General features: G+C 42.3%; 1 protein-coding gene across 1 annotated transcript in view; it reads right to left on the bottom strand.

Moving 5' to 3' along the window:
• AQR (aquarius intron-binding spliceosomal factor) overlaps positions 1-25,777 on the bottom strand; it is a 78,418-nt gene that overhangs the window by 40,869 nt on the left and 11,772 nt on the right. The window contains exons 6-16 of the mRNA XM_061612804.1: positions 25,514-25,654; positions 23,669-23,737; positions 18,854-18,954; positions 17,564-17,640; positions 11,902-11,966; positions 8,852-8,968; positions 8,077-8,190; positions 6,254-6,357; positions 5,500-5,602; positions 2,299-2,419; positions 470-611 (exon numbers count right to left, since the gene is read on the bottom strand). Of these exons, the coding sequence (XP_061468788.1) occupies positions 470-611; positions 2,299-2,419; positions 5,500-5,602; positions 6,254-6,357; positions 8,077-8,190; positions 8,852-8,968; positions 11,902-11,966; positions 17,564-17,640; positions 18,854-18,954; positions 23,669-23,737; positions 25,514-25,654 (1,154 nt within the window). The remainder of the gene's footprint in view (positions 1-469; positions 612-2,298; positions 2,420-5,499; positions 5,603-6,253; positions 6,358-8,076; positions 8,191-8,851; positions 8,969-11,901; positions 11,967-17,563; positions 17,641-18,853; positions 18,955-23,668; positions 23,738-25,513; positions 25,655-25,777) is intronic.

Raw genomic sequence — 25,777 nt, 5'->3', positions numbered from 1 at the left:
CCAATCCAACTCATGCCCAAAGTCTAGAACAGGGGTGGCCACTCTGTAGCTCTCCAGATGCTGCTGAACTACAGCTCCCATCAGTCTCAGCCAACATAGCTCATGGTCAGGGATGATGGGAGCTGTAGTCCAGCAGCATCTGGAGAGCCACAGAGTGGCCACCCCTGGTCTAGAATAACCAAGCCAAGGAATGACATCCCTTCCCACAATTTCTCCAGGCAGCTTGCCTTGCTGACAGTAAATAATCTTTCTATACCCTGCTTGAGAATATACCCCATGCTAGGGAAAACTATGTTCTACTCAACAGCCTTCTAATTCGGGCTGCTTCTGGTGGCCCAGTAGAACTTAAGAAAGATTTGTCAGGGTGGAATGGGATGAGGGCAGGGGAGAGGAGACCAACAAAAAAAAATCACACACTGGGAAATCTTTCTTGAGCCAAAAACTTCAGCTTAATAGTTTTATCAGTTACCATGGTTTCATCCTACTGACACTATCCTCGATGTCCTGCCTGATTTCATAGGTAGACTCCAGGCGGAAGAGGTTGAAATTTCTCAGGAGGTAGTCATGGAGAGTAAGAAACTGTAAATTCAATTTTGGGAGGGCAAGGCAGCCTAAGAAAAGGAAAAACAAGGGGGGGGGAGAACCATTTCTCTCTCTTTATTCTAGGAATTGTATTTTTCCTATAAACCCAAATTCCTGTGCGCATTTGTGTGTTATTACATTAGATCTATTCAGGAGTTATGTTTGTGCACCCCGAGGCCCCATCTGTCCCCAATTTAGATGATGTATTTGTAGCAAAGAGCCTGCTCTACACACATGACCTTTCCTTTTTCAGACATCCCCCACCCCAAATACTTGGTTGACAGGGTGGGGTCAGTGGGTGCAGCCCCATGCTCTTCTTCCACATGATTACATGGGAGATAAGGCCTGAAGGGGGCTAAGCATATACCCGCTGTGTGCCTATATACGGCTCCTATTCCTGTCTCTCAAGTCCCCTGTAGCAATAAGTTTTAGTAGGTATGCTCCGAGTTCATTTTTTGTTTTCATTAGCCAGACTATAAAATAAGCCCAAGATGGCAGTAATCTTTGCAGAACCATTCCTCACTCCTGCTCCATGAAGCTTTTGGCACAACCCCCTTGTCCCACACCCTACTGTAATTAAGCCTAAATATGTACGACTGCAAAAACTGGGAGGGCAATATGATCCAGTTATACATTTCATTTTATTATTGTGGATCATTTTGAGAAATATTAGAAAACATCCAAAATTTCAATCACACATAGGCCATTTGAAAACAAATATTGTAAAATGAATAGTTATTTTCTACATATACTCTGCCTCTTTGTTCCATCCTTTCCTCTGCTGTCTCTCTTTGTCTGTTTTCTAGAGCAGGGGGAGCCAATGTGGTGTCCTCCAGATGTTGTCAGACTCCAACTCACATCAACCCTGACCATTGGCCATGCTGGCTACGGCTGATGGGAGTTGAAGTCCAACAACATCTGGAGGGCACCACACTGGCTACCTGTTCAACGGGTAGCCAGTGTGGTGCCCTCCAGATGTTTTTGGACTTCAACTCCCATCAGCTGTAGCCAGCATGGCCAATGGTCAGGGTTGACGGGAGTTGAACCGCTTGAGCTGGGACCTGTCCTCTCATTATATGTAAAGCACCATGTACACCGATGGTGTACTAGTAATAATCCAGCTCCACCAGCATATCACAATAGTATCAAGTACTTGGCTGGATGCATAGGATGGCCCAGTATGGGATTAATCCACAGCATCATTCAATAACATTAAAACACTAATACTGCTTAGCTCTGATGTCAATAAACCAATTAAAATCATTCTTGCTTGTGTGAAGCAGTAGTAGTAAGCTTCCAATTCCTGTCCTCTAAAGTCCCTTTTCATGATCTAATTTGTACAATTTAATTTATCTTCACATAGAACTTGTTTGTTGTTATGTGCCTTCAAGTCGATTATGACTTATGGCGACCCTATGAATCAGTGACCTCCAAATAATCCATTTAAAATATTTTAAATTAAGGAAGGGTTTTTTTGTAAGCAGAAATCAAGAAAGAGATATCTTTCAAGAACAGGCTCTCTTCATATATAATACAGCTATGTATTATAAAGCTTTGTACAAAGGAGGCATACAAATCCAAAAACAACCCTGAATATTTCAATCACCCACAAAAGGTGAAAAGGTAGCTACTTTCATGTGAACAACCCCAATCCATGATTAGGCACAGTGGCAGACTAGAAATATTAAAAATCTAAATATTTTTCAGCAAACATACCTTCACCAGAATAGTATTCAGTTGGGACTATATTTTCATCCCAAATAATCTTCTCAGTGGGATACAGAGGCATCTGATTGAGCTGCTGAATTTGAGAAATTCGACGTTCATGACGGGACACCTATAAAGGACAAATCTTTACACTGGGCGCTAAACAAAATTACAAATATTTAAAGGATAATCAAGAACACTGAAAAGACTTGAATTTCACCAGTTGCTATAAAAGACAAGATTGCAAATTAGGAGTTACCTTTTTATTTGATGCTGAACATACAACCCTGGTTCGCATGACAAGGTAAAGCCATACAAGAACAAGAACAGACAACCCTAAACGAGCCCAAGTGAAGCATCAGGCTTGTGCAATCTCCTCCCATCTCCTCCTTTGATGTGACCAGGAGGAAAAACTTCAGCAGCGATTAATTTCACTGTTAAAGTATGCTGGCTTAGTGTTATATTCTAACCAGTGATCTTGGTTTAAAACACAGTCTGGAAACTCCAAACAATGGGTTATGAAGCTGACTTGCTAAACAAACCAGGATCCCAGACTGAAGCCCTCCTCCTGGCCACACAAGGGGAGGGAGAGCATGTGAGCCTGTTGCCTTGCTTCAGCTCATCCAGCCTCATCCACGTAGCACTAAATTGCACTGTAATGTTATACATAATGTGGTCACATTGTCAATGCTTGGAATATAGTTTTATAAATGTTTATTTATTATTATTTGATTTATTATTATTATTTGATTTAAGAGAAGATGCTCTTATTGTTATATTGTTTTGTTTTCTTTTCTTGCCAGGTGCTGATGCTGTTTTATATGCAAAAAAACTAAAATTAAAAATGCTGCTTGATCATCTCACTCATTAAGAGCACCCTGTATGCTTATCCACTGTTTCACCCTGATGCAGACATTCTCTCTTAATTTTGGATCCAACAGTGGTTAGCATTATAGGTACACCAGCATTTTTGCTGAACAGTTATTGAAAATGCCATGGCGCATATAACATAAATTAGTTAGATTTGAAACGGAAAGGAGGGAGATATCCATGTGATAGGAGACTGTGTGAGCAGCACGCAACCCTATGAGGCAGCCTCAGTTGCCTAACTATGGTTAGGCACTTGGGCAATGTCACATCTGCACCAAGGCTACACCCATATTCTAAAACAAATATCTAAATCTTGGTGAATATCCAAAAACTCAGAACCATAAGTGGTTGTTGTCAGTCACATAAACACGATTGTCAGCACTCACTTGTGTATGTCCACAAAGTTGTGATCTATGTATATGGGGCATTCCTAAAATTGCCTAAAGCCTATCTAGGCCACCATCCTGTTTTTCACAGAAGCCAGCTGGAGGCCTCTGGAAGCCCACCATCAGGGCATGAAGGCAATAGCCCTCTTCCACTGATGCGCCCTGCAACTGCTATTCAGTGGCAGACTGCTCCAATTCTGGCGGTTTCATGGAGCCATCCTGACCAAGAGTTATTGATACACTTATCCCCTGTGAATTTGGCTGTCTAAAAGCCACCTAAGTCAGTGGCTACCACCACATCCATACATTAAATTATGTGTAGTGTGAGGAAATGTGCATTGTGCAAAGAGAATCATCTGGCATTGTCAGCTTCACTGTTCCAACACATCTTGAAATTCAGTATAAAAGTGTTACACATCTACACCCTCACCAACTTCAGACATGCAAGTGCTGAGAAGTGTACTACAGACACCTCACAGTCCAGGCATTCAACAGCGTTAGTTTGGGCTGCATATTAGCTAATTGGAAGAGTGCGGGAAAACCCAAATAATAACTTTAAAACTTGTTTTTCAGTAGTCCACTAAAGTCAGCTGAATACACAGCTCTGAATAGGGTTTGAGGAGAGCATCAGAGAGCACGGCACACATCCAGTGACACATTAGCAACACTGCAGAAAGCTTCAATCACCACCCAACAGAAGTAAATCTTCAGGGCATCACATAATAGCTAGCACAACCTAGTTGTAACACAAAATGTGAAGTTCAAGCATGACATGTTGGGAAATTACTTATGCCAGTTTCTTTGATAATTCTCTTGAGGAGGACACTTGAATAAAGATAAGTGTACATTAGAGTTCAGTAGTGTAAACCGAGTGGGCAACTAAAACAAAAAATAAGGGCTTGAAAATACAAGCTTTCCTGGAATAATATTTTGAAGGCAGTATTTGCAAAATTTAAGAACTGTGATCTTAAGCACAACTGCATTGAACAAATTTTCCCAAGGAAATGTGTGGTAAAAAGTTACAACACTCATATTTAAGACATCTTTCCACTGAAAATGTCTTAATGAGCATTCAGGTAGAAGGAAAAATTTATAAGATATCTTTAGCGTCCATGCTCTGTTGCAAACATTAATCCTTTGTGTGTCAAGTGATGTCCCATTCATTCCAACACAAGTGGACATGAATAACAATCATGCTCATGTGACTCCTCTACTACAGTCAGAGGAAAGCCTTTGAGAATGGAAGACTTTTGAGGTGTAGGGCTGGAAAAAAATTAAGGAGCATGGTTAGTTAAAATTTGATATTGCCTCATTACAATTTAGTTCTACTCCCCCCCCCAAATTCCCTGCTTGGTATTTATGTTTTTATTTAAGAATCACATTTTAATAAATGCAAACAGACAACACAGCAAAGTTAGGCATAAATCCTAACCTAGGAGGCACAAACAGGCCTATGCACAACCCTATTGTAGCTAATCAAAAGGTTTTAGTCACATTTGAAATCTACAACGATGAAGGAAGGTTGTCTCCTTCATTTGCCAGCACTTGGAATGAAAATGGATATTCAAATCCTAATAAATGTTATTGAGACTACGAATCCAAATACTGATCCTTCTTTGTGCTAGTAACTGGATGTTAAAATACAGGACATAGTGTTCGGCATGTGCAGCAGGGATTTCCAGCCCCTTGCCACATTCCGCCAACCCAAGCTACTTCTGTAGCCCAGATAAGTCTCCAGAGCAACATCTGAGGTTTATTTATTCATTCATTCATTTTATTAGATTTATATCCTGCCCTTCCTCCCAGTAGGCGCTCAGGGCTGCAAGTAGGAGCCCAGGGTGCCAAGGTTAAACCCAAGGAGTTGCAGCCAGAAGGGAAACCCAACATCTATTCAACATCAGAGATATTACTGTTGTCCAAGCAAACACAGATGTAAAAACTTGGTAACATTTACCAGGAGTTCAAGGAGAAACTCTTTTTCATAGCTCGTATCTTCCCCTTCAGGTAAGGATGGCAACAAGCAGAGATACGATGCCACCTGGTGGAGTGTATTTGGACTGAAGAATAAAAGCAAAAAGTGTAAGTCACATAGGTCTTGGAAGAAAGAATCAGAACTGTTTACTTGGAATTTTTGTCAGTATTCTCCGAAAAAGTCCAAGAACTACCTGTTTAACCTGCTCGACCAAGATTTTGATCTACGTAATGCTGCATTTAGTCCCCCCCCCCCCGGCGGATTCCAGATTCTATTTTTTTAAAAGTTCTGCGATAAGACAAATTAAATTATCTTATTTTGACATATGAAACTCCCAAACATTGGAGTTAAAACTGCAACCTACATAGCCTTTTACACCCACACTGAGAGACATTGCCTTTTGGAAGCTAAATTCACTCTCTCTCCATCCCTCTTAAAACTATTGGGGAGTTGCTATTTGGATAAAGTGAACAAGAGATCACTCCTTATGATTCTCTGAATCATAGACCATAAATTTATCTATTATGTAGTAACCATGGGTAACAGAAAAATTATGTAGGCAACCATGTCAGCCAAAACATTTAACAGAATATTCAAACTTTGGCTTAAAAAAAAAAGGCTTCCAGTTCAAATTGTTGCTCAAAGAATCCAAACACTTCGAAAGTGTGGAATTTTCTACTCCCCACATCAAATCATTCACACACAAAATCAGCAAATTTTGTGAACAGCAACATACCTTAGAGGCCCAAAAAGCTTTATGAGGGAATCACGTGTGTCTACAGCAGATACATTTGAGAGGGCAAAATTGTAGAGTTCTGGGAAATGCGCAAAAGCTGCTCTCTAGAAACCAACCAAGAACCAGGATGAGAAATCAAAAGCTGTCTTTACCCAGCTACTTGATTTATGCAACACTCTGTAATTTAATAGCCCAGGCACAAACCTCCAAGAATAATATGAGGCAATGGCTAACACACAGCAAGGACTACCAGATGAGGAAAAAAATACTGTTCACAGATTTGAGTCCCCATGTGATAACTATGTCAAACTGCCATGTTATGTTGCTTATTTTTTCTGAAGCCTACTGGATAGCATGGTACTGCTGATAAGAGAACAACAGCCCCAAACAAAAAAAAGACATGGCAGTTAATTTAGTTCTAACACAAACTGCAAAGATTACAGAAGAAAGGAAGTTAAATATTCCCATGTCCTACTCCATCTCAGTCTGTAAGTAAGATTAAACACATGCAACTGAGACAACTGTATATTGCTTCCACTTACTTGTGCATCCACTTCCCTCCAATTACTCTGTTGTTTCTCTGTGGTGAATTTTAGATTGTCAGCTCCCTAGGACAGGGGCCTGTCCTCTTGTACTCTACAGTACCATGCACACTGCTGCTGCTATATACCTTTATTCATCAAACTGCACCAATATTGAAGTGAACCAAATGCAGTGGTTCCAATGCAATCCAAAGATGGTAAAATTTGTCACAAATATCTAATCAGTTGCTTTTGGAATCAAGGAGGTGGGATTTAAAATAACCACAGAAGCTCTCAAATTAGCATAGCCTCCAATTTTCTCTAGCCCAGGCAGTGTTCAAAATCAAAATGGTGAACCACAAAACCAGACTACTTAAGCATAAGAAATCATGGAATGAGATGGGAATGCAAATGTTTGGACAAAACCTTTCACATCTAATGGATGGTCCTTGCAATTCTTCTGAAATAAAGAAACGCATGAGCCCTGTATAGATATTCAAATCATATTTCGAGTGGAGGATCAGGATTGAACCAAGTCCTCTTCATGGAACAAGTACTACATACCTCAACTGAAGTTAGCTTGTTATATTTCACATCTCTGGATGAGCCTATACCTTTAAAGCCCAGCACGCCTTGACTTTTGTGGTGTACAGATCACTTAGATCAAGCCTACACATGTTGGGCTGTATCCTATGTAAACGTGAAGCTTAATGCACAAACATCAGGAGAGGGCAGGTACACACCATTGGAGTTGGGGAGTGCCAGAGTGATTCTTATTCCCCACTACTAAATCAGGTGTGGGAAACCTTTAGTCTTGCAGATGTTGGTGAACTACAACTACCATCAGTCCCAGCAAGCATGGCCAATGGTCAGGGATGATTTGAGCTGCAGTTTAGCAACATCCAGAGGGCAAAGGGTTCCTCAAACCTGGCCTAGATGGATTGGCCATCTGCACAAGGCTATGGCAGCTAATCTTTAGTGCCATGCCCCCAAACATTTGTGAATGACCACTTATTCACCAACTGTCCTTTATTCATATTAAGAACAGACATCACTACCTATGAAATTGCATTACTTCTGGGCTCACAAATGAGTTGATGGTCTGTTTCAAGTTTGTCATCACCCCTTATCTGAGCATGCAATATTACACCTCTGTTGAGGCCTGACACACAATTAAACAAAACTAGAAACAGTTCCCAGCATAGGAAAAAATGTTTGGCAATTACTTCAAAGGAGATTTAAAGGTACACAAACAGAAAACCTGACAAAATTTTAACTCTTGAGATGGAGGGCATTAAATACCTGGAGGGAAGTAATTCTGTCATAATGAATAGTAGTCATCTCATTCTCTGTCAATGCATTTCCAGTCTGGTCATTAATTTCAAAACCAGTGTAGAATTTGAGCATGTCTAAAAGCTGAAACAAAACCATGATTAATTAGGTATACAGAAAAGTAGGATCCTCAACCACCACATGAGGTCTAATAAAATCTTAGTATAGGACTCTTATTTTACTTTATTTCCAAAATACAGGATGTGGACCTTTAGTGGTGTGGCACCGACACTTTGGAATTCCCTCCCCTTAAATGTTGAGCTTAGGATAGCAAAGGATAGCTGACACCATGGAAATGGCAAAATGCATCACCCATGATGTAACATCAGGGAACATGTGGGGCAACTAGACACAGAAAAGTTCTTATAGGGTGTACCATAGCAACAGCTAAAAGGTCTATTGGCCAGTCAGATGGCTCCTGGAAGATGGAATATTCCAGGCAATTTTGGTACCTTCTCATAAGTGCATTTTCAACTAAAAGTCTGGTGACCTTGTGGTACCAGGCTCAAACTAGATAGGCATGATCTCATGGCTCAGCTAGTGAGAATGGCCTGCTTCTCAGCACAAGATTTTAACTAACAATCTGCAATTCCATAGCAAGATATTTCCCACAATTGCCTCACAGCAGAGCCATATTTTTAGGTCAAAACAGGTTTTCTTTACTGTAATGTTGTAGCAGTGCATTGACTAGCACGTATTTTGAGGGGCTCAAAGAAGTTCTCTGCAAAATAAGAGCAAGCCGTACCTGGCAGAAAAGATGACCCTCCTTGTTCCTTTTAGCTAGGCTGGATAAGTAACAATGCACAACCAGGTGAGAATCATCAAGTATCATATTAAACCAGCGCCGTGTTGGAAGCAGGGCCTAGAATAGACAATATCACCGTATACATTTACATGCCAACATTTTGGGTTTTTTTAAGACTGCCTGGAATTCAGTGCTTTGTTTTACAGGTACATAATACAGAAATACTTGGAAGAAGAAATGAAAAATACCTCATTTGACCATAACTGTTAAAAGGTTTTAGACAGACACAACATACTTACTAGTACTAAGCAGGCTGAATTGATTTTTTTTTTAAAAAGGGAGGGGGAGAAATATATTATTGCCAATTGAAAATGAACTGGTCAGAGCACATGGCTTGTTTTTGCCAAGCCATCCTAAGCATCGAAATATTCCAGTACTTTAGCCTAAATTGCAATATAGACGTAACTGAATACAAAACACTGAAGCACCCTGCGGAAGAAAAGGAATCTTAAGTATATGTAAAGGCACTCTGTTCAGATGGGACAAGCTACAGGCGAACAAATGAGATGGCTTTTTATAGCCGATTTCTGGTTTGCCAGTTCCAGTCAGCACAATAGGCTATCTGAATTCCTTTAACTCTCTTGTAATGCCCTCCGCACAGAACAAACCAACATGAAATGTTCTGCTGCTTGGCAGTTTGGCTATGATCCAGCAGCATCCCAGCTGAATATCTAACATATCGTCTCTCTGGGGACAGAATACTGCAGTTCAAAGTGGACAGGCTCAATGATACCAACTATGACACTCCTTGAAAACAGAGCTTTTAGTAGAGCCAACAAACAGGAGAACTTATCATGTCCTACGGAGCTTTAGATTTAACTGTATCCAGAGTGGGTGTTGCAGCCATTTTTAAAATACAGAGTTTCTCCAGGTGAAACTATTTTAAACATCTTAAAATAAAATGCATGGGGTCATACTTGAAATGATTTCTGTCAATTACCGATGCATGAACTAGTTCAGTATTCAGAACAGCAATTTTTGGGAAATCCAGACATACACTCCTAGCATTGGCACTTAAAACAATTACTTTTTAAAAGCACTGCTAGAGCTGCTTCTCATAATACAGGTACCATAGGAAGGTTGCTTGAAATTGGTAGCCATTTCTGTCCTGGTCATATTACCATTACCTAACTTGCTTTAGGAGTAAAATTTCACTTCTGATCTGCATCTCACAAAAGACATTGCAGAGCAGGAAAAAGTGCAGAAAAGGGCAACCACAACGATCTGGAAACTAGGACGACCCTCAATGAGGAGAGTTTACAATGTCTGGGACTTTCTAGTTTAGAAAAAAGGCAAGCACAGGGAGGCATGATAAGAGATTTATAAAACTATGCATGGTATAGAAAAAGCAGACATAGGTTTTTTCTCCCTCTCATATAATACTAGAATCTTGCTTCATCCAATGAAACCAAATGCAATGAAAAAGAACTGTGGGTGATTCAGGACAGACAAAGGGAAGTGCTTCTTCTCATAGCACATAGGTAAACTCTGGACATTTTTCTCACCAACGTGGGGTGACAGCCTCTAATCAGAAGGCCTTAAAAAGGGGGATTTGACAAATTCATGGAGGAGAAGGCTATGCAACCTACAGGATCAGAGGCACCATGTCTCTGAAGACCAGCTGCTGGGGAACAACAGTTGAAAAGGGCTCTACTCCCACATTCTGCTGATTTGCTTCCTGCAGGCATCCGGTTGGCTACTGTAGGAAACAGGGTACCAGACCAGATACATCTCTGGTCTGATCCAGCAGAGCTCTTGAGTTTCACACTGCAATCCTGGCAGCAACATGGAGACAAACCTCAACATGTGTGTGCGCACACATGTTTATGGATCCTCTGTCTGGCAAGAAAGAATACAAAAAAAGCTTGCTGTCTGACACAGCCAACACATCAAAGCAGTTTCAGGCAGCTTTGATATGGCAGCCATATAGTGAGAAACATACTTTATGCGATAATCAAAAAGAGAAGCATTTTACTATGACAACTCAATTTTTTAAAATGATCTCCAATCCCACAATGCTTTGTCTCTGCTGATTTCATTACGATAAATAGAGAGGTACTTGTTTTTTTAAAATGATCAATCACTTTTACACACTGTTGTTTAAGGCAGAAAATTAACAGACCGGATACAATAAAGACACAGAAAAAAACCTGTTTCATGGAACAATCTTTAAGGTCTAAAACTAAAGAAGGCTGTGCTATTTTAATTATAATGAAACACTTAAATTACCGTGTATGCAATCCTCTGTTTTCAATTGAGTCTATGCAATTCTATGAATCAGTTTTTATGTATGAGATTCTTTATGCCAGGAATGACAACTGCAGCCCCTGGGCTGAATCCACCCCCTTCCCCCTGAGCAAGGCCAAGTGGCCCTCTAGCTCTTTGCCTAGAGGGAAAACATATGTGGAGCAAATGGCAAGAGAACTATTGTGGGTGAGAAATGCCTCACTTGCTTCTCAAATGGGCACTCCCGGAAACTGTGACCAGTGGTTTGAACCCCGTTTCAGAACGATTTCCATTCATTTCCGCGAAGGTTGCCCAAGGTTCCTGTACAGAGTCTTGTTGAAATGAGGTTTACTTTGAGTTAGGGATGACATTATCAGTCTGATGAAAGAGGTCTTTTTTGTTCATCTGAGCTATGGGAAGGACCATAGCTCAATGGTCGAGCACTTGCTTTGAATGTAAAATTGTTTGGAAGGTCATTCCTCAGCATCTCCAGGTAGGACTGGGGACAGGTGGGTTGGGGGAGGAACCTGTCTGATACTCTGGAGAACTGCTGCCAGTCAGTGTGTAGACACTATTGAGCTAGACTAGACAGACCAATGGTCTGATTCGGTATAAGGCAATTTCCTATATTCTATCTTGAAATGTGGATTAAGAACATTTCAATCAACTGTTTTAACACCAGGACAAACACAGCACACACTTTAGCTATTCAAGCAGCTCAGATGATACTGTGGATGGCTATAATTGTCTTACGTTTGACATACCTCTAGATCTATCATGAGTTCAACGAATCTTTCGCAATAGTGCACTTTATCCATAGAGAGAGGACCTAGAAGCAAACACAGATAATTTTAAAAGTCATCCCAGAACTGATGTATGATGTTTCCACATAGAACTGTGCTGATGCTTAACAGTTGTTTCAACACTCTTGATTCAAGGCAGGCGCCCTTATGATTTCTATTTTGATGCTTCAACTGTAACCCAGTTTTGCCAGAAAAAAAGGCCTTTCCTCGTTTCTCTGAAGCATCAGGGACTGCCACAATTACAGCCAGAACACAGCTTGTTTGAGAATGCACTCCAATAACATTTTCTTTATGGGTAATCCTCATATTAGTCCAAGCCAAAAATTGTAACCAGCCACCTCCCAACCTCTCACCCCACCCCACCTGGTGTTTCTCAAAAGAAAGCCGAAGTAGGGGGAGTGTGTGTTGTTGGGTGCCATTATTCACTTTTGGGAACTGGTGTCCATTGCTCCCCTCCACCGGGTCTTACCCGAGTGCAAGGCTGAAGGAGGCGGCTGTGTACTGTTGGGTGTCACTGCCCGAAGTTGCACCTAACATTCCAGCTGACTCCTGAAGAGATGGCAAGATGGGGCGGGAGGATGTATTGTTGGGAGTCACTATCCAAAGGCGCACGGGCCACCTGCAGGCAGCAGCTTTTCCTGCTGTAAAGCAGAAAAGTCCAGGAACAGGGGAAGAAGAGGTTGCTCCTGGGACTCCTTAGCCACACAGCTGTCTAACAGTCTCCGGCCTTCTTTCCATTTCTGGAGCTTGGGAGGTGGCAGGGATCATCTCACAACTGCTTGGTGGTCCCACTCACCTCTGCAGCTTCAAACTTGGGAGGAAGGCTGGCTATTCATCACGCTCGCCAGAGGGCAGCGGGTTACTTGTCACAGCAAACGTACTTATTGAAGCCTGTCTTCGGTAGACAGTAATATATGTCTAAATGTTGTTTTCCACAACAAAATGATTTAAGTGGTTTGCTATTCCTCCATTTGAAGAGATTCTCAAAGTTTCCTGATAGAAAACGAAATGTCTGTACGGATTGGCAAAATACAGTTTAAAGTTTTCACCATCTGTGGCATCAGAAGTTGGGAAGTGCTTGGAGGTTGAAGAAGCAAGATACCATAAGCAATCCAATTTGTGAAGTGCTGTGCTTATTATAGTTCTTAATATACCACCTTTCCAGAAGGTCAAGGTGTTTTATGTTTAAAAATAACTAAACATAAACTGAAATAACTAAACTAACTAAACAGTAAAAGCATAATCAGTTTCTTTTTGTTCAGTTTTTGAGTTTAAGAAATAGAAATCCTCTATCCCAAGGGTGGGGAACTACATCTGGCCACAGGGCTGTGGAGTCGATACGCCAAACCTTCGACTCCGACTCCTCTATTTTTCTACTGTCTGACTCCAACTCCACCCAAAATTGCTTCCAACTCCACAGCCCTGGAAAGGGCTGTAAATGTCTTTTTAAATTGGAAGCTCTCATAGGAGCATTTTTATCGCTGCCTGAATATGTGCTGATCTTGGCATCACAGCATTTGTCTTCATCTGGGTCCTGTGTCATACACTGACACACAAAATGTTTTCCATCTTGAGTTATGGTGAAATGCTCAACTACAGCTGACTTCATGAGAAGCTTCTTTGACATTTTGAATTTATATTTTAAAAAAATTGTCAATCAAAATTTATTTTGAATCCGGAGTCGGAGTCGGTACATTTCTACCGACTCCAACTCCACCCAAAATTGCTTCCGACTCCGACTCCACAGTCCTGTCTGGCCAGCCTAATTAGGCCTGGGTGGGTGTGTGTGTAGGTTTCCCATCCCTACTCTATTTTGCAAGCAAACAGCTGACTAAATTGGACAAGCCCTGCTTGCAAAGAAACAATCAGGACCTCACTTTAAGCCTTACTTGCCACGTATGTGATGTCACATATGACACATGCTCACACAGGTGGGCATGGATTGAGGAAAGTGGTCTTGCGGGCCGAAGTGGGACCTGGACCCTCACCCATTCTATCCCAATGTTGCCTACTGTTCCCATCATTCCTTCCTCATATTTTCAGAAGCAAACCAAAAATGTCTATTGTATGGGGCTTCTGTGCACAACACAACATCTATTTCTTTGAAAAATACCTATGCTATATATTTGATTCACCTCACTGGTCTTCATATTGAACTGGAATGGTCTACCTCATTATAAACTGTCGCTAATTACATATTAACTTTGATTGCTTGAAAGAAAAAAAGCTAAACTAAGTTTAAAATGTATGTATTAAGAGACAAAAGCACAAAGATTATATTTAATATACATAATTTAACATACTTGGATCTTTTTGACAAAATACTGGGATGGGGGTAGGTTCCTAGAGAAGGAGAGCAACTTATCCATGACCAGTAGAGTAGTGGCAAATTCCTAAGAGCAGGATCCCTTCGTAATGGTCACAGCCATGCCCCCTTCTAAGATTAGACAACCTTCTAAGAATACAGAATAATCTGGCTAGGGTTGAATTGTGGTTTCTGCTTCTCTGTCACTGTCACCATTTGACTGACCTTTCCCATTGTCAGAGATATTGCTTGAATTACTGAATTCAGTGTCTTCACTTTTATCTCCTGTTGCTACCAAACTACTTGATGATGTAGATGGGATGCTATCATTAAAATTCATTGCCTCTTCTTCTGCAGTTAAGAAATTCTCACTCTACACAACTTGGCTTTTTGAAGTAGGAACTAATAGGTACTCCTTTCACTCTGATTGGCTCCAATCACAGGAAATGACAAGGAAGCAAGTTAAAAGACACTTCTTAGTTGCTGACACACACAACTTTCATGCTGATTGGCTCATAGGATGCTAGAGATGTAGGGACCCTGTTGGGATTGGCTCCCAAAAAAGTAAGGGGTCTAACAACACCTAAGACCCTGGACGACTATACCCCTGTCATGATACTTAAGTATCCTAGTTAATAACGTAGGGAATCACTGCTACCTGTATCCCCTTCCAAATAAAATTTAAAAATGAAAGTGAAAATAAATATGTCCTGTAATAAGTAGGAGAAAAGAGAACAAAGACAGCAGTGGAAGGTAATTTTATAATCAGGCCAAGTGTGTTCATTCTAAAAATAAACGATCAGTGGGGTTTTTCTTTCAGCTGAGAGAGATAAATCCTGGCAGACATTAAAAAAATAACCACCCAACAATATTTAATTTGAAGCAAAGTACATCTAATTGAGAGAGATAATTTCTAGTTGGGCAATCACAAACTCTTAAGTTATGTATGAATGCCATTACTTCAAACTTACAACAACTTGAAGGAGTTTTCTGAGAATGTACAAGCACCCTATTCATTTGAAGAGCTGAAGCTAGTTAAAAACATAGGTCTTTTTAAATATGTAGCAATTCTGATGAATTCTAATTTGAACCAAATCACTTTAAAAGCAAGATCACTGCATCAGGCTAGCAGATTCCACAGTGTAACACCCAAAACAAACTGTGTTTCAGAATGTTTTTAAACTGTTTACAGAATGCTTTTCTTTTTGTTGCTGTTAAATTGTTTTGTTATGTTTGCCATCCTGGACTCCTTTGGGAGGAAGGGCGGGATACAAATTTAATAAACAAGCAATAAATAAATAAATAAATAGAAGGGTGCAGAGAAATACCCATTTCTTTTGGACCACAGATAGCCCTTCATCAAAGAAACAAAGTATATTCCAAAACACAATTTTTTTAACAAGGAGATTTTTTTAAAAAATAGGGTTATATCCAACGTAGCAGTTGGGGTCCTGCCAGCCGAGCACAATGGGACTCCCCCCTCCCTCCACATGTCCCCTAAATCTGTTCTAGGAGTTCCCACAACCCTCTGGAACAGATCTGAAAAGTGTTATGGGATGAGGAAAGTGGGGGGAGGGAGGGAGTCCCATTGTGCAAGCAGTAATCCTTGCACTGACAGAACAAATTAGTTGAATACTGCCCATTGTGTTCTACAGAGTAAAACTTGTATATTTCATAGTTTAATACAGTGTGGTTATTTTATTTACAAGTGGGACCTGCAACAACATATCACAGGGTTCGAATCAGCCAGCCATGCGCTCCTCCAGGATACTATCAGCTGTAAGGGACTGAAAAACACCCATTCATCCTACTTCTGATTTTCATTTCCAACTACTGTCTAACATTCCCCGGCTCCCAGCTCCCACTCAGCATGCTCAGTCTCATTTGGCTATTGTTTTTAAGAGGGGCAGGGCTCACCCCCCTTTGCTTTTTAAAAATGTCTTCAGTTCTGCATACCTCGTGATTCACCTGAGCATTCAATACTTCCCTCTCATTTCTCAGTGTCCCTGTTTTTGCTCCAATCCAGTCGGCACTCAACTGCCTGAGTTTACTATTAGAGGGAATGGCAGCTCAGGTTACTAAATAGGAGTGGGGAGGGGCAGGGAAGGACAAGGTTTTCTATCAGTGAAGATCATGTATCCTTGCAGAATAAAGAGCAGTGGGCTGCTTCCAAACCCCATCTCATTCCAATTCCACTCTGGGCAAGAGTTGCACATGCATACTCATTCATCCAATGTAAGGAGCCACTGGCAGAGTACGCCTGGAGTGAATAGCCTTGCACATCAACAGTATTTGAGCCACAGTTCTGGTTTCCCCAGAATCTCCCACCCACCAGTTCCCTAGTCACCGGACAAGAAAGCTCACAGGGGGCATCACTGCACTCCAAGGGCTCTCAGACAGCTGTGCTGGAATTCCCAGTGTCCTGTTGCCTGCTGGTCTGCTGCCTGCTGGTCTTCTGCCAGGCCAAAGGACTCTGCGAGGCTGAAGCCTTTTCCCTAGAACTCTGGGGCTGTAACAGCCTCCTGGGGTCATATCACTTGATATTTTACTGGCAGGAGGGGGAATGCTTGGGTGGGGTGTGCTGAACTGAGAGCTATTAGGCAGCAATAATCCATCTTGCCCCTACCCCCACACTGATCTCTATGGTGGAGGAAGGCATCTTCCCTCTACTGCTGAAGCAATCACAGCAGGGTGGTGGAGAGAGGGCTCATTTCTTAAAAAGCACATATTTGATGTATTATTTCTAAGGCTATCAGTGGTTACTAGCCATGACGACTGTGCTCTGCCACCATAGTCAGTTGCAGTATGCTTCTGAAAACCAGCTGCCAGAAGCCACAGGAGAGGCGAGTGTTCTTGTGCTGAGGTCCTTTTTGTGGGCTTCCCATGGGTATCTGGCTGGCCACTGTGAGAACAGTATGCTGGACTACATGGGCCACTGGCCTGATCTAGCAGGCTCTTCTGATGTTCTCCCTGCCCCTCTCTCATCACTTTGGAGATGAAGGGAGACTGCCTCCCTCCACTGCTGAAGCAATTGTGGTGCTGGTGATAGCAGGGAGCTGAGCTGAGAAGTTCTCTCTGATGCCATCCTCCTTCCCAATGAGTCATGCGATACAGAAGAGGAAGGAAGGAATAGACAAGTAATCCTTTGTCCCTTTTCCTTGTCCCCAAAAGTCCTTCAAAAGAGCATGTTACACTTCACACAATATTTGAGCAGTTTCATCAGCAATGTCTATTTATATCTGGGGTGCTGAAATTTGGGGAAAGGAGAGGGCAGGAGAGGAGAAGATCTTTTCCATCAACACACCTTGTACTACATACCTGAAGTGGGTATCAATTTTAATACAGAGATGAATTTCCGGATCAGTTGCGAAAGAAATCGTCTTTCTTGATATGCTCTAGAAACAACAACATCATTCCAGGTTGAGCCATTGACAGTTTGCATAAATGGCCATTTTACACAGATGATATTTCTATTATATCAGTGGGCTTGCAATGAAAGTGTTTTATATGCACGGGAAGTGGGGCAATTGTTAGTTGATCTATAATCCTTGGCAACTATTTGATGCTAGCACTTATATATTTAGTTGTCCAAAATATTGTTGTGAAAAGTCGCAAACAGAACAAGATATTGTTGCCAACAATCCTTACTCTCAAATCAAAGGCATTCTTCAATTAGTTACCACGTTCTGCAAAATCTGAAAATTGACTGCAGTATAATTCCCACATTACTCTGGAAACAACTGAATCACAAAGAGTAGATATGATCTGCTGTCTTGAGCCAATCAGCGTGAAGAGGGAAGAAAGCACTACAGAGGAGATGTATAAACACGGAGCCATTAAAAGGACAAGGTTATCTGAGCATTTTTATTTTTTAAATCCAGAAGACAAGGGAGAAGATATTCAGCCTTCCCTTGCCATCATGGTGGCTACATAATACTTTCAGGATCAGAGGCAGCAGGCCAATGAATATTAGTTGCTAGGAAACAAGTGCAGGCTTGACCAAATGGCTATTGACCCAATATCCTGCTTGTGGATTTCCCAGATGGATCTGGTTGACCTTTGTGGGAAACAGAATACTGGACTAGAGAGGCCTCTGGTCTGACCCAGCAGGCCTCATCTTACTTTCTTAAGCAGTTTTCTTCTCACAGGTCCTTCAATCTGACCTACTCAGGGAAGCTTCCAATTTGACTGCAACCCTGGTCATTATCTATTTAATGTGGAAATACCAGATGAAAAAAACATAACTGACAACAGAATATGCAGGAATATTTTGCTGTACAGCTACATTGTATCACATCCAAGAGCAAATAATTACCAATCACTCTGAACCACCTGACCAAAAATAAGGACTGAGGCTGATCACAGGTCTTAAGCTCAATGAAGCCAGCTTCTCACAGGCCTAAACCATTGCATGATTTCAGCCCGAGGGCACCACTCATACTGACCAGCCTGATGTGGGGAATTACAGTCAGCCCAGCGCTTGCTTTCCTCCAGCAGCGTGGGGTACAAGTAGGCCCCCACCCAAACACAAGAGCTGTTCTTTACCAGCAAATTACAATCCCCACCCATTAGATTTTAAATGCAACACATAGCTACTATTAAACTTACTGTGCCCGAGTATTTTCATCCATTTTCTCATCATTCTTCTTGATCAAATTCCAAAATTTTCTAAGCTTTGGTGTCTTTTTCAATTCAAGTGCTAGACGACCCTAAAATGGAGAGACAATATAAGCTTTTTAGTGTTTCCACCCACCTAACTTGGGTGTTCCCACGGTTATTTAAAAAACCCAAACAGAACAAGAACTTATGCTTGCCCACTGTAAAGGCAGCAAGAGAATAAAATTTCATTTACGAAGAGTCCCCCCCTAATTGCTAATCGATAAACATGACAAGAAATCTTTGACAGCAGAAGCTGTCATGAAATGATAATTAAATAGAACACAGCAGAACTGGTCTTGCAGATTAAAATATGATTGCAACCCCATTATACAATCTGTTCTGAGCATGGAAGTTTAACCACGCCTGGCAATTTTCTCCATCTAGAAGGCTTTCCCCCTTCATTCAACAGAGATAGAAGAAATATGCATGCAGATTGGCTGAGCGTGCGGTTAATCTTCCTCCACTGAAATAAATGGAAATCCCTCCAAGCATACACCACAGCACATATGAACTCCTGACAGCTGAAAGGCTAGAAATGTATCCTCCAAAAATAGTAGGGAAAAGAAATGGGTATTTCATTTGACATTTTGAAGGGATGTATAAACAAACATTCAAAGCTCCGTGTCCTAGTTAAGCTGGAGTGCTTGGATGCAAGATCCTTTGGGACATGGGTGATACTAGTGGCACAGGCAACAGGTGGGCCTACAGGTCTGGCACTGATGTAGGATGAAACCTGTACTTTTGCCAGCCTCTCATGTGCTGCGAGGCTGCCTACCCTCCAAGTCAGCAGATGAGAGGCAAAATCACAAGGCAATGAAGTCTTGTGTTATGTAGTGTACACTAGTGCCACCCTCATATACTCTGAACTTGATTTGCAGAACACTCTCCTAAAATAATGACCACTCTTTTTAGAGCAGAAGAGGCCTAAGTTGACCATTGAACCGCACTGTCACTGAGTTTGTTTTCCATCAAGTCTGAAAGCTGTAACTAGGGGGAGTTATGTCTTTGCCCAGTCTGGGAACGGACTGCCAAGGCCGTTGCTATGGTAGCCATCGCGATAAACTGGGAAAAGTTCTAGCAGCTATCTGTGTTAAGCTGGGTCTTCTGTGTATTGCCTCTGAACTGAGAGGTTCTCTTCTGTGTTTACCTTTGAAGAGAGATGTACCAGAAGGGGGGTGACTGAAGAAACTCTACATGTATTTACTCTTAAGCCTTTGGCCATAATGTCTTAATAAAGACTCTTAACATGCTCTAATGCTCTGAAGAAGTTTCTTGCTCAACTTAACTCCAACGTAATGTATGCTGTTTCACGCAACAACGCACACACGTCAACAGGGGTTATGGGCCCAGATCCACAGCGCATTACACGGGAGTAAGTTGCTGGTCTGAACGGCAGACGGAGTTCCAGAGGGCAGCTTGATTGATTGTACCAGACGGAGGTGAGCAACATGGCTGTAAACCTGTCTGGGGGAGGCTTGCCAATGGAAAGATTGATGGAAAAGAATTATGGCAGCTAGAAGCCGAGGATGAGGGCTTTGCTGATAAAAGAGGATTTATGGGACATTATAGATGGACCCACTCCGGCGGTACTGACTGCGGCCTGGACGCGTAGAGATCAGAAGGCACAGGCTTTTATACTTCTGGCTCTATCTGACTCTCAACTGCTACACGTGAGAGATGTTACAAACGCCAAACAGATGTGGGACGTGTTGGAGGCTCTTCATGTGCAACAGACTGCGGGATCTAGATTGTGTTTGACATGGAAGCTTTACCAGATGCGCTTCACGGGTGAGTGCGAAATGAGTGAGCATCTCACGGAATTCAGACGTCTGTTTGCTGAGCTGACGGACCGAGGCGTCGAACACTCTGAACTTCAGAAGACCTATCTGATCCTGGCTTCGCTCGATGGGACTTGGAATAATATGGTCATGGCTTTCGAAGCCATGCCTGACGGAGGTCTGAACGTTGCATTTATTGAGGAAAAGCTGACCCAGGAATGGCAGCGGAGACAAGAGGAGAAAAGTGCCGAACCGGAGGAGGCAGCCGAAAGCAAACAGGATTACAAGCAGCAGCTGTTAAAGGCTTGTTTTGCCTGTGGGGCTCGTGGGCATCTTCAAAGAGACTGTGCAGTCAAGCGTAACTCCAGGGAAGGAGGCTTGAAGCAGGGAAGTGTGAACTTTGTTTGTAAACAGAAGTCTCAAGATTTAGGACCTGTTAACTGGATTGTCGACAGCAGGACAAGCCATATATTAATTAAAGACAGAAGTTTGTTTTATGCTTCAGAAGAAGTGCAGGATTTTGTGCAACTTGCGGATGGATCACATAAACGGGTGGAAGCCCGAGGACTGGTGAGATTTAATAAACTTGGGATAATGTCAGAATGTTTGTTTGTTCCAGAATTGGCTCATAATATTTTATCAGTTCACAAACTGGTGAATTCTGGGTACTGTGTAACATTTGATAGAGGAAAATGTTTTGTACAGAGAAGAGGCAAAGTTGTCTGTCAGGGATTTATGACACAAGGGCAGTTTAGAATGACCGTGGGTGTGAAGTGTGCTGATGCCTTGAGTTTAATGGGGCGGAAAGAGAATGACGGTCAGAGCTGTAAGAAGACAGCTGTGAAAAGCACACAGCCACAGTATTCATGTAATGCAGTCAGGCTGATGCCTGAAAGAGTGCATCGCAGTCGAGTTTACAAGCCACAGGGTAAGAGATGTGGCAAACGTGCACCTAGAGCACAAGAGAATGCATATGTGAGAGTTTGGTGTCCAGAAACACAAGCGCAAACATTTAAACCAGATCTTGACGTAAATCTGAAAGGCACGAAGACAAAGAGTCTGGATTTGTCAGGAGCAAAGACAGGAGGTCTTGAATGTTTTGTGGATGCAGATCATGCAGGGGAACTGAGCAGTCGTAAGTCAACCTCTGGCATAGTTGTGATGTGGCACGGGTCATGCATTGACTGGAGCAGCAAGAAACAAAACATGGTGGCTGACATAATGACCAAGCCTTTGTGTGAGGGGAAATTTGGCAAACTGGTGACAAGGCTTGGAACAAGCCAAAGTTTGATTGAATAAAGTTCTAGCTAAATGTACAGAGATGTTCTGAAATGTACTGTAATGTACTGAGATGTAATTTGGAACTGTATTGCAAGATGTATTGGAGAAATGTATTGTTATTATTGTTGTAATGAGTTACAGACATGATGGGAAAAAAGGGGGGATTGTTGACCATTGAACCGCACTGTCACTGAGTTTGTTTTCCATCAAGTCTGAAAAACTGTAACTAGGGGGAGTTATGTCTTTGCCCAGTCTGGGAACGGACTGCCAAGGCCGTTGCTATGGTAGCCATCGCGATAAACTGGGAAAAGTTCTAGCAGCTATCTGTGTTAAGCTGGGTCTTCTGTGTATTGCCTCTGAACTGAGAGGTTCTCTTCTGTGTTTACCTTTGAAGAGAGATGTACCAGAAGGGGGGTGACTGAAGAAACTCTACATGTATTTACTCTTAAGCCTTTGGCCATAATGTCTTAATAAAGACTCTTAACATGCTCTAATGCTCTGAAGAAGTTTCTTGCTCAACTTAACTCCAACGTAATGTATGCTGTTTCACGCAACAACGCACACACGTCAACAGTGCCACCCTCATATACTCTGAACTTGATTTGCAGAACACTCTCCTAAAATAATGACCACTCTTTTTAGAGCAGAAGAGGCCTAAGCAGAAAGGTTTCTTCAATTGTAATGATTATTTTTGGCAGTCCTAAGAACAGTAGAAAAGCCCGCCTAGATCAGACCAAAGGCATATGGTTCAGCTTGCTATTTCCAACAATGCCTCTGGGAAGTCCATAAGCAGGACAAGAGAGCAACAGCCATCTCTCACTGTTGTTCCCAGTGACTGGTATTCAGAGGCATGATGCCTCTGACCCTGGAAACAGTATACAGTCATCATGACTGGTAGCCATTGATAGCCTTGCCCTCCATTAATTTGTTTAATCGTCTTCTAAAACCATCAGTGTTGGTGGCCATCACCCCAACTTGTGAAAGTTAATTTCATAGTTCCACTATGAGCTACTTCCTTTCTTTGTCTGTTCTGAATCTCCCATCATTCAGCTTCATTAGATGACCCCAGGTTCTAATATTATAAGAGGGGAGAAAAGCTGCTCTCTATCCACTTTCTCCAATCCATGTACAATTTTATACACCTCTATTATGTCCCACCTTATTCACTTGCTTTTCTAAACTAAAAAGTCCCAAATGTTGTAACTTTTAAGAACATAAAAAGAGGCTGCTGGATCAGGCCAATGGCTCATCTAGTCCAACATCCTGTTCTCATAGCAGCCAACCAGTTGCCCATAGGAAACCCGCAAGCAGGACCTAAGTGCAAAGAACACTCTCCCCTCCTGTGGTTTCCGCCTATGGAGGCAGAGCATAGCCATCACGGCTAGTAGCCATTGATAGCCTTTTCCTCCTTTTCGTTCAGGGGAGTTGTTTCAGCCCCATGATAATTTTGGTTGCCTTTTTCTGCACTTTTTCCAGCTCTACAAAATTCTTCCTGAGGTGTAGTGAGGTGCAGTTGCATCACAGATTTGTATAGTGACATTACGATACTGGGAGTTTTATTTTCAGCCCTTCTCCTAATGATCCATAACATGGAATTGCCTTTTTCTCAGCTGCTGCACACTGAGTTGATGACTTCATTGAGCTACCCAAAGAACATTCATATCTGCACGACACTTCTTTGCATTCTTGATAATGAAACACTTACGGGCTGCAGGCCCATCCACATCGGCAGGGAGATGAGCTGCTGGACTTGCCCTCTGATCAAATCTACTTCCTGCCGCAAGAAATGAAACAGGCAGTCAGGATAATGATAGAGGTTTGCATTCAAAACTACAGTGGCGCAAGTGGATTTCTACATACACAAGGAGGAAGGGGTGTCCCTGACTTCTGGCAATTTCCTTTCCCGCCAGAGCCTCACCATGCCACATCTCAGGCTCTTCTGGAAGGTCCCCCATCCCTTGGGAATGGCTTTTCAGGAGGGGCAAGGGAGAGGCAGAAAACCTCTATTTCATGATGAAAAGTAAGGGAACCAGTAATCCACCAAGCCAATGTAGCTCACCAGCCATGTATTATGGCTTGTCAGTTCTCTGACAAGGCAAGAAGAAGAAAAGCCCCTACTAATACACTTCGTTTGATGGGTCACAACTTCTGCAGATCTGGTCTTATGGGATTATCTTTTAGTCCCGTTTACACAGAGAGTTTGCTTTCCAAGATGATTCCCATACTTTCAGAGTGGTTTTAGCTGTATAGCCCACCCTTTCTGGAGAGCCCCATGATGGGTATCACCTTTATAAAGACACATGGTGACCAAAAAGAAAATGTAACTGTCCAGTTAAAGTATATATACTAACAGCAAACTGAGATACTAAGTTATATAGGCTATATAGCTTGTTTGGAGGTTCTAGCAGGGGAGCACAGCTATCGTATACCCTTGACCGAAGGATGGTACACTCCTATCTGGGATGGTCGTCCTGTTCCACTGAGCAGAGAACTTTGAGAGGGATGCACATGGAGTGGTGAGGAGGAAGGGGACACCCACATAACCAGCCAGATCAGCCGAATCAACCCTGGCAATCAATGGGGTGACAGATGTCGCAACCAGATCACCCTCACATCTATATGCTTGAATAATATATTAATATAGCTCAACAAGGTTACTGAGAAACGAAACAACCGTGGGGAGAGAATAGGGTATCCTGAAAGAAGGCACGGCTAAGTGAAACGATGAAGAGGAGTTACTCTACAATGCAACAGTTTCTTCCAAGTCCCACTTGGGTTAGCATGCTACTCAACCCTGGGCTTGGCTACTGAACGCTTGCCCAGTAAGAGAGATCTTGTAACACCTCCAGAACAAGCCCAAAACCAGGCTCTGATGTGTCTTTGGAAATGGAAATGGACTGCCTTCAAGTCGATTCCGACTTACGGCGACCCTATGAATAGGGTTTTCATGGTAAGTGGTATTCAGAGGGGGTTTACCATTGCCTTCCTCTGAGGCAGAGAGGCAGTGACTGGCCCAAGGTCACCCAGTGAGCTTCATGGCTGTGTGGGGATTCGAACCCTGGTCTCCCAGGTCGTAGTCCAACACCTTAACCACTACACCACACTGTGTCTTTAGGGAAAGGTAATCTCAAGCTGAGAGACAGGCATTCAGAACGCCTCTATACAGATCTTTGCAATTATAGTGTAATAAAGGAACACAGGAAGCTGCCTTATACTGAGTCAGACCATCTAGCTCAGTATTGTTAACACTGATGGGCAGCAGGTCTCCAGGATCACAGGCAGGAGTCCTTCCTAGCCCTACCTGGAGATGCCCGGGACTGAACCTAGGACCCTTTACATACAAAGTGTGTGTTGTATCATGGAGCAATCAATGGTCCTTCCCCAAGGGCTCCTTGAGCAGAACGCTATGACAACTGAGTGTGGAGAAGACAGCATGCCGACAAGGCAAATAAGAGAGTGCTGTGTGTAGACAGCACTAAAGGCACTACTGCACTGTATGTCAAACGTGCCATAAATGGCAACAATGAGAAATCGTAGAAAATAAGCTTACCAAACTGTTGAAGCAGTGGTCAAGGAAAAGCAGGAGTATGGTCTGCTCTTGTAGAGAGAATTCATTGTCATTCTCAACCAAGGAAGCATCCAGCACATGTTTGAAAAAGAATGGGAAGTGCTCTGGCTTCTTTTTGAATGTCTAAGGAGAACATAAATTCTGCAGTGAGTTAACATGGAACATCTTTTTTGGAAGACGTAAGTCCTGTTCTAATCTTCATCTCTACGTATTGAGTGAACGCACAGGGGGACATTTCACCTGCTG

The sequence above is a fragment of the Rhineura floridana genome, chromosome 2, assembly GCF_030035675.1.
Source record: "Rhineura floridana isolate rRhiFlo1 chromosome 2, rRhiFlo1.hap2, whole genome shotgun sequence".
NCBI classification, from domain to species: domain Eukaryota; kingdom Metazoa; phylum Chordata; class Lepidosauria; order Squamata; family Rhineuridae; genus Rhineura; species Rhineura floridana.
Note: the sequence above shows the minus strand (reverse complement) of the source record. Positions and strands in the feature narration are given on the sequence as shown.